Source organism: Ostrea edulis, chromosome 1 (assembly GCF_947568905.1).
Source record: "Ostrea edulis chromosome 1, xbOstEdul1.1, whole genome shotgun sequence".
NCBI lineage: Eukaryota > Metazoa > Mollusca > Bivalvia > Ostreida > Ostreidae > Ostrea > Ostrea edulis.
Window position 1 is genome coordinate 51,148,918 of NC_079164.1, and position 12,788 is coordinate 51,161,705.

General features: G+C 37.1%; 1 protein-coding gene across 1 annotated transcript; it reads right to left on the reverse strand.

The window, feature by feature from the left end:
- Positions 1-8,830: 8,830 nt before the first annotated feature.
- On the reverse strand, positions 8,831-10,236 carry LOC130047879 (uncharacterized). Its single transcript, XM_056143558.1, has 3 exons — positions 10,036-10,236; positions 9,424-9,837; positions 8,831-9,217 (listed from the first exon to the last, which is right to left on the reverse strand). Exons 1-3 carry the CDS (start codon positions 10,234-10,236, stop codon positions 8,831-8,833), a joined length of 1,002 nt encoding a protein of 333 aa, XP_055999533.1.
- Between the last annotated feature and the right edge of the window lie 2,552 nt (positions 10,237-12,788).

Consider the following 12,788-nt stretch of genomic DNA (forward strand, 5'->3'; position numbering starts at 1 on the left):
AGCATGATTTTGAAGAATTTTCTCAGTTTTGAAAGGGCAGTTGGAACATAAATACGATTACCAAATGTGGAATTAATGCCAAGTTCGTTTAAAATACAGTTATACTGACGAGCCTTACGAACAAAGACAATGTTGTTACAACCTTTGTCAACCTGAACCAAAACATATTCATAGGCATGCCATTATCGAGGGCCATCAATATGGAGCGCCAAATTAACACAAACTCAAATAATTGAAGGTATCTTGATGCGCGCAACAATTATATTCAAATAATTAATGATATCTTCAATTCTGAATTATTGCGCGCATTAATTGAATTGATGATAGCATTAATTCTTCAGATGAATTGATGCTCACTTTAATTGAATTAATGATCTCTTCAAATGAATAAATGATATCGACAAGCAACAATTCAATTGAAGAGAGCAATAATTGCATGATATAATGCGCGCATTAATTCCATTGATGAGAGCAATAATTCTTTTAGAGAGAGCAACTATATAATTAAAGATATCTTCAATTCAACATATCCACATTGAATTAATGATCTCTTTAATTGAATTGTTGCTCTCTTTAAAAGAATTGATGCGAGCATCAATTCCCTATACAAAAGCAAAGGTAAATACTTAAAGATATCTTCAATTGAATTAAAGAGATCTTCAAATTATTGATACCGAGCTCTAAATTAATTATTGCAAGCAATATTTGTACGAAATTGATGCGCGCATCAATTGAATTGAAGAGAGCAATAACTGAAATAATGTGCGCATAAAATCAATTATTGCTCTCATTAATTCAATTAATGAGAGCAATAATTTAATTGAAGCGCGCATTAAATCATTTGATGAGAGCAATAATTGATTTAATGCCCGTATTAATTCAATTAAAGAGAGCAATAATTGTGCGTCATGTTTATGTTAATTTGGCGCTCCATACATCAAAACTTTCTAAATCACGTGACTGCAGAGTGAAATGATGGTCCAGCAGCAACTCGAAACTATCCGATTTACGTCACTTTACCGAGTGGTGACGTATATACACAGTTGATATATTCAATTTCGATGTAAAACACCGTCCAAAGAGAGAAACAATTACATGTATTTGGATTCATAAGATTTATGACAATTTTCTGGGTTTTCAGTGGAAGTGTTACAACTGCAGCGCATTAATTCATGAGGAAATGGCCATCATTAGATATGTAAAAATATCAAAGGCAAAAACATTGTTGATGTAAATACTATGTTGATATGAGCTTATTGTGTTCATATTTCCAATGTTTTTTCCATTGATATCTTTACAAATGGTAACGGTGGTCATTTACCCCATGAATGCGTTGTAGTTGTGATCGATGCTCGTGTGAATATCCAAGTGATAAATAATATTAATAAATACAGTGCGTCTATTTTAACGACTGAGAATTCCGACAGAAATTAAAGCAGAATATAAATATAAAAAAAAAAAAAGATTTCATTTTGAAAATACACGAGGGTATAAACTGCAACGTTTCACGTCGGCCTACTCCATGAGGCACGTTAACGCTTTACGCCGGCATGATCGACATCCGGTTGTGCAGTAGACCCTACGGAAAACATTTCTGCACAACTAGATACATTGGCCTATCATATATATCCTTGAATATTTAGTACTTTCATCAACAGGTCACGTAGAATGGCTGCAGACAATTTTAGAAGCTAGAAAGAATATTTAGAACCGAGCAAAAAAAAACACAAAAAAAACCCAATAACTCTCTATTATTATATAGCTAATAAATAGTCTAATATAAAATCTGCGTAAAATCTAGAGAATGTTAGCGTTCAATATCCTGAGAATTTATTGAACGCTAACTTTTATGGAGCGCCAAATTAACATAAACTCAAATAATTGAAGATATCTTCAATTATTTAAAGATATCATCAATTCATTTGATGCGCGCAACAATTGAATTAAAGATCTCTTCAAATAATTAATGATATCTTCAATTCTGCATTATTGCGCGCATTAATTGAATTGATGAGAGCATTATTTCTTCAGTTGATTTGATGCGCGCTTCAATTGAATTAATGATCTCTTCAAATGAATTAATGACATCAACAATTGAATTGATGCGCGCTACAATTCAATTAAAGAGAGCAATAATTGATATAATGAGCGCATTAAATCAATTGATAAGAGCAATAATTGAATTGATGCGCGCATTAATTCATTTGATGAGAGCAATAATTGAGTTAATGCGTACATTAATTCAATTATTGCTCTCTTCAATTGAATTAATGATATCTTTAATTCATTTGAAGAGAGCGATAATCATTTTAGAGAGAGCAACTATATAATTAAAGATATCTTCAATTCAACATATCCACAATTGAATTAATGATATCTTTAATTGAATTGTTCTCTTTTTAGAATTGATGCGCGCATTAATTCCTTATACAAAAGCATTGTAAATGATTTAAAGATATCTTCAATTGAATTAAAGAGATCATCAAATTATTTATACCGAGCTCTAAATTAATCATTGCGAGCAGTATTTCTACTAAATTGATGCTCTCATCAAATGAATTGAAGAGAGCAATAATTGAATTAATGCGCGCATCAAATCTATTATTGCTCTCATTAATTGAATTAATGCGCGCATCAATTGAATTGAAGAGAGCAATAATTGAATTAATGCGCACATTAAATCAATTATTGCTCTCATTAATTCAATTGATGAGCGCATTAACTCAATTGATGAGAGCAATAATTGAATTGAAGCGCGCATTAATTCATTTGATGAGAGCAATAATTGATTTAATGCGCGCATTAATTCAATTAAAGAGAGCAATAATTGAATTGATGATATCTTCAAATAATTGAAGATATCTTCAATTATTTGAGTTTATGTTAATTTGGCGCTCCATAAACTTTACATTGCGTAAATTGTATGCGCCCGAAACATTCCGAGTATGAATGTTCAATATTGACGTTACCGTAACGACGTAAACAAGCAAAAATGGCAGACGACGGTCCTCCGAATTTGACAGAGCCGGTATTTGATATTTACTTAAGCATTATGTTTTACTGTACATAAATTATGATGTCCCCATTTACAAAATCAGTTTGTTTCATGCACTAATGACGGGTTAAATATTGAACAGTTAAGAAATGCATGCTGTTATTGCACACTGGCAATATTGTAGCTGCAATAATGTAGCCCTCTCTGATTTTTTTTTTTTTTTTTTTTTTTTTTTTAGGGAGAGGGCTACAACTCCTTAGGATCTCCGTAATGGTGCAAATGCGGGAGTGATTCACTCCCGCAACATTTGCGCTCATTCTAAACATTTCCTGACTTTCTTTACGTAAATAAAATGATATTCTATGTTTCTTAGTCAATATATAAATTTACAACCTGCAACTTTAGATTTGTGAGGCTCTATTCTACCGTTTTCAACAATTTCGATAAATCCCAGTTTCTCGATTCATATTTATGCGCCATGTTTGATGTACTGAAGTTTCAACTTCCGGTTGTCAAGTCATTTGCATATGCCATATAAGGTGGTATTTACATCAATGGACAAGTATGGAGGCGAAAGCTATTTCGTCGGTATTGAGAAGGTTTGAATTTAATATCAAGTTAAAAACCGAACAGCAGAGTGTAAATTCTTTCTGCAACAATATGATTTTCTTTCCTTTGTCGAAGTGGCTCGAGTAACTACATTTTCGCGCTGATTGTCAATGTTTAGGCTTTTCATTAGATCCACCTACGAGATCTCGCGATAACAAGCATGGCGGAGCAGACGAAGAATTTTGCATGCTGTACATTATATTTAATGAAAAACACCTTTATTAGACATGCCCGAGCACAAAGTTGGTACTCCTTTTGGTGTAAACAACATTTGGGACCAATACACAGAGTTTATTATCGGTTATTCATAAAATTATTTTGCACCATTACGGAGATCCTATGGAATTGTAGCCCTATCCCGAAAACGTCAGAATAAAAAAAAAATTGGATTGGGCTACATTATTGCAGCTAGCAATATTGATGAATTCTCGTCTATTGTGGAGTAGTTTGAGTGAAAATGGATATAACTTAACAACCAAATACTTTAGCTATATAATAAAAGGGTTATTGGACTTATATAGGTGAATATTGGCACTCGTTGGCTGTCAAAATGCACTCGCAAGCTCGTGCATTTTGACAGCCAACTCGTGCCAATATTCACCGATATAAGTTCAATAACCCTATATTACCAGGACCCATTTGCAATTTTGCACGAAGGTTAGTTAACTTTAACGAACAATTTTAAAACTAGTCATTACCTCTTATGTTTATATAGCTATAACTAGATGTTTTAAATTGCCAAACTCAACTGGGTCCAGATTATGACCGCCAAGTACGATATCTCCTCAATTTTCACTTCATCATATCAGAGATGTTGCTTTGTAGCCAACTCTTGTGCACCAACACCGTGCCTACTAAAAAAATATCTTACGACCAAGATCAAAATTATTTTTCATTTCTTGTAGATCTTCTTAATATATATTTATATAATACTTCAATACATACAATCAGAGCTGCCAACCCTCACGATTTTGGCGTAAGGCTTACGATTTTAGGGCCGATATCTTCCGATTTTCGCTTAGTTGACATTTCAAAAGTTTTAGAGCTATCCGTCATTGGTTTTTACTTTTATAATAAACAAGCCATAGCAAGCTCAAACTTCTACCAGAGTTCGTTTGCTCACAAACCAAACTCTTCCACTTAGGCATTATGGGATAGCGATTTCTTAGGCCGCGTATAATGTGACGTCACTGTAGAATGACGAAAAAACATAACGTCAAACGTAAACAACTTTCAAAACAAGAACGTAAACATCAAGTTCATTACTTTACACAATAATTTGAACAGAGTCTCCCTAGTTTTTAATGATCTTTTAATCATGTTATGTTTAAAATAAAATCCATACTTTTATATTAATGCTCTTAATATCAATATCTTCAAACTTTTAACTGCGAACTACTTCTTTAGTGTTATTTGCCTGCGTGATAATCGCGGACTCACAATATACAAATCTGTATATTGTGCTGCGTCACACAGGAGAGGTCTATTCGTCAGTCGGAACTCCTCGAATGTCTCGCGCACTCGACATAGATTGCTGTGACGTCACAATTGACAATGCATCAAATTCGCTCATGGACGCCATCGTATTACATCCGAGATCTATGTTGAGTGCGCGAGACATTCGAGGAGTTCCGATTGGTCTATTCGTAGGTGACGTAATGAGGCCTCGACGGGGAGTTTGATAGCAAGCTCCGTTCAGCTCAGTATATTCCGTTACGCTACAACTCCAATATCATTATTCGTAGGGGAAAGTAGTCCCGGAGAATTTGACGCTGTACGGAGTTTGAAGCCATAGCAATCGGATCACGCACTCGTCATTTTCCGTAACCGGAAATAGCCGAGTAGTTACGATTGAAGCCATAGTCGTTACTACATTTGTTTGCATAGTCTATATATACAAAACCTCGATCATTTTAAGGATATGCGGGACGATGATCACGTGATGGTTGCAAATTTATTATAAATTTAGAACCGGACGCAGCGTAGTTAATCACAATACTGTACAGCCACACTATACGACGTCATAATAAAAAAAAGTACGTCACGACGTTGTATCGCGGGGAAAATGTCATCATATTTTGTTGTAATTTGCTACCGCCAGGCGCGTAGCCAGACAGAAAATGAAGTGTACACGCAAAGTAAGGCAAAGGGTCTGGGGGTCGCCTTGAGGCCCCCAGTGGGTCCAGCCCCCGGAAGCTCCTGGGTTTTATTGATTACAATCACCAATTTTTTGAGTATACAACGGGTTTTTTGGCTGTCAATTTCCGAAACAAACGAATTCAAACAAGACGGAAAAAGAATCACAGATTTGTTTTAGGAAGCTTGATATTACCAAATCACCAAATGTTAAATTGACACTTGCTTTACGAACTGCGTTGATTTATTATTTAGTTGTTGCCGACAGGTGTATGAGTAGAGTATAGACACACATAGTATATATTGCTAATAACAAAGGGTATTCCAAATCCGTCTACTTAATGTACATAAATGGTGTAGATCTACATTAAAATCGATTCGACATTTGCTGGACCAGGTATCAATAAGGGAATTATGGATACGTGTACAACACAGACCTGTAATAATTCTGGTATGATAAAATACACTCGAAGTGCTAGTGCTAGTCCGAAATATCTGAAGTTTTTCTGGCTTTTTTATGATTTTGATATTTACCGTGCCAGGAAAACGTCAGAAACGGCGCCATTACGTATAATGGAAATTCGCCGTCTGCACCTGGAGGCGGCATTCTCGGGCCGATTTTAAATACTTGCGAGCCGAATTTAATGTTAAAGTCATAATTAATCATTAAAACGATGCTTTTTGTACTAACTAATATCGATTAAAAGAAAATTTCACTTCGAAATTCGATAACATAAGCACACAATTGTAGTCAACCGAATTTTCGTTGTCATTTGAGCGAACGAGTCACGTGACTCAAAACAGCTCGACTGTTTGTTAAAATGTTTTCATGAGGCTGTTTATGTTATTAAAGAACCCATAAAATCGATATTAGTAAGTACAAGAAGCATCGTTTTATTGATTACTTATGACTTTAACATTAAATTCGGCTCGCAAGTATTTAAAATCGGTCCGAGCATACCAGGTATTGTATTGTATAATTTTCCATTTGTATTATATATTTTTTTCGTTTGCATTGTATAATTTCCATTTGCATTGCAAAATCTTTCATTTATATTGCATCCGAGGGATTGTTTAACAAATCAATTGTTACGAAGGATTTCATTAGTTTAGGTCCCACTTATATTTAGCCGTCACCAGGTGACGTACCACAAATAGACTTACTTATGCTACATGTATGGGCACTGTGTCGTAGCATTGGGGGTACTTTAACGTGTCAACGCCTGTCGATATTTACGTCTAAGGTTTGATGCAGCCATGACACGAGAAGAACTCGAACATGCAACTTCACGGTTACGAACCAAAGGGCATATCACTGAACTACTGCGATCGGTTCCATATAGGACTAGTTGAATATACATGTAGCCAGCGATGAGGAATCTTGCGCCGGGAGACCCCCCCCCCTCCCTTCACAAATGATATTTTATATACAGATGTCGAAAAAAGCATGCATGTACGTTTTATTTTGTCAGAACGCACTTGTCCAGGGGACTTCCAGGGGCGGATCCAGGAATTGCGGTTACGGGGGCGCCACTTTATGAGGCACGGGGTCTGGGGACTGCCTCAAGTGGGTAGGGGTCCAGGGGGCGAAGTCCCCGGAAGCTCCTGGATTTTACAGATTTCATGGGGCTTGAAATATGTCATTTTTAATCAAGTGAAATTAGTAAAATGACGCAAATTTTAAGGGTTTCTGGAAAAATTAAGTTCTCTCAATAAAGTACTTCAAGAAATCAAAAGACTTTGTCATTTATTTCTCCGGGAATGGAAGAAATTATTGCTTCTTTTATTGTTTGATACATTTTTCTAAACAAGATGTCAAGATTTACCTTAAATTTGGAAATTTTGAGGGGGGAGGGGGCGCCGGCTCCGCCACTGACTTCGCCCTCCAACTGCAACCCCCTCCCCCAAGGCTTTGCACTGGATTCACTAGGGATCTTAAGATAGTCCCCAGACATCCAGCAGTTTACTGCATCCTTTCGTTCAGAATTATCTAGATCAGCCAGTGGTTAAATAGGAGACTAGTTTGAATATGCTGATCACATTAGACGCATAAAAGCGATCAATTAATGGGGTGGGGGTGGGGGGGGGGGGTTACGCTTAGCAAATACGGTACATTCCTGCGAAACGTGGCTCCTGAACTTTACCTCTTCAACATCTCGCGCATTACCAAATTCGATAAACGATAACTTAAGATTAATCCATTGAATAGTTGTAACAAACCAAACTCGAGGTTAACAATTGGTGGGGACCCAAGGGCCGAATTAAGTCCCCCGAATCTACTGAATTCTGACTTAATAAAAATGTGCATGCTTTTCTGGACAGTTCTATTTTTAAAAAAAATGATCGGGGGGGGGGGGGGGGGGTCGCCATTACTAGAGCTAGCTAAGTATTTTTAAAAATAACTAGTCCAGGACCTGGTCGAGGTAGCTCAGTAATATATCGCTTGGTTTGTGGGCGAGAGGTCGTGAGTTCGAGAACCGTTACTGTTATTGCCGCATCAAAGCTTTAGAGACATAAAGACAGTGATTGCTCCTTTGCCAAACACTCGGCATTTAAAAGACCTTAAAAACAGATATTCCGTTCGCTGCACAGGCGTTGGCACGATAAAGAACCGTCATTGCTACGGCCTGTCATCATCGGTTACCCACGAATGCTTTCATTCGAGCGTGAGTGGACTCAAAACCGTGGTTTGCGACGATGCGGCCCTGTGTGCTAAGCACGTCTACAGTACAGATGTGGTACATCAGTGACGTTAACTAATGAAATCCTTCGTAACAAATCAAAATAAACATTCGCTGGATACAATACAAATGAAAAATTATACAATGCAAATGGAAAATATAGAATACAAATGGAAAATTATACAATACAAATGGAAAATATAGAATACAAATGTAAAATTATACAATACAAATGGAAATTATACAATGCAAATGTAAAATTATACAATGCAAATGGAAAATATAGAATACAAATGGAAAATTATACAATACAAATGGAAAAGATCAAATATTGCAACGTTTGACATGCCATACGAAGTGCATGAAATAAGAAAGTTTTATTAAGACAGGAACTTTACAATTGAATTTACTAATTGTTGAACAAAAAGACAAGGCGTCTACTTTTCCCCTGGGCAAAATCTCGTACCACTGCTTCCGTGTCCACCCCCATGTCTTTATGTGCGTGAAGCATGGCCAGCCCCGACAGACGTTCGGTGGTCATTGTTGATCTCAGGTAGCTCTTCACTCGCCTCATGACACTGAAAGATCGTTCAGCTGATGCAGTGGACACTGGCATTGATATCAAAACAGACAGTACATTGAAAATGTTCGGGTAGAGATTTGGATTAATGCCATGTAATGTACTCTGAAGTGTCGAAGGCAAATTGCCTGGATCTTCCAATGACCATCTTGCGATCCACCTTTTTATTTCTGTATGAAATACGGCAGCTTGGGCTGGGATGTCAGCACTGAAAGTCTGATAAATTTGCATGACCATATCATCAGTGAGATTTCCAAGATTTGAGGATACAAAGTGTTGAACCATGAATCTGTCGCTGCACCCAAGAAGACGATCATCAAGTTCCTGAAGTACATGATCATAGAAAGGACAGAAGACGGACCTTCTGTTGAGTCTGCAGGGGTATTGTTGCAATGTAATTGGAATGGAGATGATGGTTCTACGCCAATTGTGGCAGCTAACTGGACAGCCGATTCATACAATGCGTCCCACACCGTGCCATAGTTACGCTCATTTTGAATAACGGCATAGACTGCCCTTGTTTCCTTCATTGCCTCGATAAGATCGGAGGCTTTAGATTGGAGCATTTCCGAGAGAGGTGCCAGAATTTGTAAAACATGTTCGCAAACAATAAGAGGGAGAATGAAATCAAACCTTTCAATTGAACATGTATAGACTCGCGCTTTCGTGTCAGACATATTAGCTAATCGATGAAGAGCATCATCTATGACTTCGAGTGATGCTTTAAATGTAAATAAAGCATTTGCTCGAGAAGCCCATCGTGTTTCACACAGTGTCTGCAGTTTCTGTCTTTTCTCCATTGAAGCCTTTGCTTCGTCATTTTCCTTCAGCTCCTCCTTAAATACATCTATTCGTTTGGCAGAAAAATAAAAAGCAAAAGCAATTTACTGGATAACGTCCATCATGTTTCTGATAATGGGCAACTTACAGCTATGTGTTAAAACTAAATTCAAACAGTGTGCCTTGCAATGTGTGTATACTGCCCCCGGAATGAGTTCACGTATTCTGGCTTGTACTCCTTTTTTTTTTTTTACCCCCGACATGTTGGCAGCACCATCGTAGCATTGACCTCTCAATTTATCTATAGTTACCCCAAGATTCCTAAGATTTTCCAAAAAAGCATTAGCCAATTCCTCGCCCGTTGTCTTGTTCACCTTGGAGAAAACAACAGATTCTTCCCTCACACTCCCCTTCTCTTTGTCAAAAAATCTCAAAATCATGGCCATCTGCTCCATTGTAGAAGCATCAGTTGCTTCATCTGCAATAAACCCAAAGTATGGGGAATTATTGGTATCGCGAACAATAGAGTCAGTAATCTGTTTACTGCACAATGATATCAGTTCATTTTGAATGTCTGGGGACGTATACTTTGCTCTAGGATCTGCTGTCTGTAAATGACTGCTCAAGAGTTTGTCTGTTAGTGCAGTATGACGTAGAATGGCAATGACATTGCTATCCTCTTCTCTATGTCCACGCAGTGGAATATTTTGACGAGCACACAATAAAATGACATCAATAATTGTTTTGAGGATGTGCCTATTTTTTTCAACAATGCCATCGTTTTTACTAAGAATAAGACCCTCAGGATCCTTTCCTGGATTTTGTAACGTGGACAGAAAATGCTCAGCAGCATTAACGCACCCATAGTGTTTTGAAGACGGGACAAGGTGTCTTGAAACATACTTCGAAAAATTAGACCAATCTCGAACAGGCGTTGAGATAAAGGATTTTTCTTTTGCTTTCGACCGTTTCACACCAAACAGTACGCAATACACACAGAACACCCCATCACAAGAGACACTGTACCGCAGCCAAGGATTTTCTTTAATCCAAGTGGAATTGAACTTCCTGCTGATTTTGCTAAAATGATTTTTTTTTAAAATCATATCATACATGTACATTTCCCTAGTACCTAGGGCGAATTTCGAAAAGGGTTTATTAGCATTATTTTAGGTTGCACACACACGCACGCACGCACGTACACACACACATACATATATATACAAGCGCACGCACCTCCTGTAAAAGATTTTTTTTTAAATCATGTAGAACAACCACCCTTTCCTCTCTAGTCCAGAAATTGCACGGTATCATTATCTGTATACAGATTTCTTTGAATTTAGCAATCTCCCTCCCATCCTCATACACAACCTTTGGAAAATTTCAAGATCCACCACTCCTATTTGATCTGAAGTTCACGTGTAATTGTAGTAAATGCGGGTATGTATGAAATATAACAAACTTACAAACCCGTACATTTTCCAGAAGCCGAAGGGAAAAATAGGGTGAAGGTTTGTGATTTTTTTTAAATCTTAAAGTTTAAGTGTATTTCGCAAATTGAAAGCTTCAACTTTGTATTCAACATGGTATTAACTCTCCAGTGGTGGATCCAGAATTTCCGGAAAGGGGGACCCACATATGAAATTGAAGTATTTCGGTCATTTTGGCTGCCAAATCTGGATTTTTATTAACGCTATTTTGTAAATTTGTGGGAGGAGGTGGGCTCTCCTTGAGTCCGCCACTGATATCTCTTTATTTGGGATGGGAATTTGCAATTACATTCACTCTATTATTATTATTATTTGGTAAGTTCTTACCTTTGAGGAAATCGGAAATCATCTAAATTTTTCCACAACCCCTGTAATAAAGCATTTTTTACATTTGTGTCCCGGGGATCACTCACACTGAGTAAATCAATGTCCGGATAATCCGGTGTGTTGTTTGATTCATTTGAATTGGATTTTTCCGGAACTGCTGAACAGCTTTGTGTTGATGACGACGGCGATGGTAGTGTTGATGATTTTAGGAATTTGAAATTCAAGAAGCTTTTTAAATTGGATTGAATAGACATGATGATTGGAGTTAATCATAAATCGGAAATAAATAGCGCAAAGTTACACTTAACATAAAAATAATTTCTCCGAATTGCTCTCTCTCTCTCTCCTTTTTTTTTTTTTTTAAGCAAATAATGTGTACGCAGTTGCGTACGCGTACCTGTAAAGTGCGAAACGAAATCGAAACGAAATCTACCGAAACGAAACGAAATCTGCCGAAACGAAACCCACCGAAACGAAACGAAACCCACCGTAACGAAACGAAACCTACCGAAACGAAACAGATTGTATAATCGAACTCTTTTAATTATAATAATTAAAAATGGTATCTTAGGCCCCTGTTAAAGTTTACACATATAAATAAAATTCGCCTCCCCTTTGATGTAGGCTTTCGACTTGACTGATACAAAGTTTTAAAAGATGGAAGGGGGGGGGGGGTAAGCACAAAGTACATAGATATCATGTGCAATTAGCTTCGGATCCACAAATTTCAGAACGGAAGGTTACAGTCTCACAGGTCAGAAGTCTGGGGAAACACACTAAACGAGGGATGGGGTCGTCGGCGTTGGATCCGCTTTTGGGCATAAATACATATTTCAGTATTTTTTGCTCTAAAGACAAATATATGTATACATGTGGACATTGTGTATTTGTATGTAGTATATCAAACGATGGATTATGAATATGTCCTCCCGTTCTCTTTGTGATTTCTACTTAAAATTCCCTTGTTCATAAGCCTTTTCAGTTTACAAAATGCTGACCTCCTCCTAATATTATTGCATTAAAAAAATTCCGTTTTTCGTCCCGTTTTCAATTCCCCGTCTTAGTAACACCCAAAATGTATAGAGTTTTTCCATTATTGAAAGTACTCGCACCTCAGCAGTTAGAGATAAAATAAGAGGTTAAAAGCTCTTCCTGCTTTCAATTTTCTCAGACACCAGCTTCTTCAAACA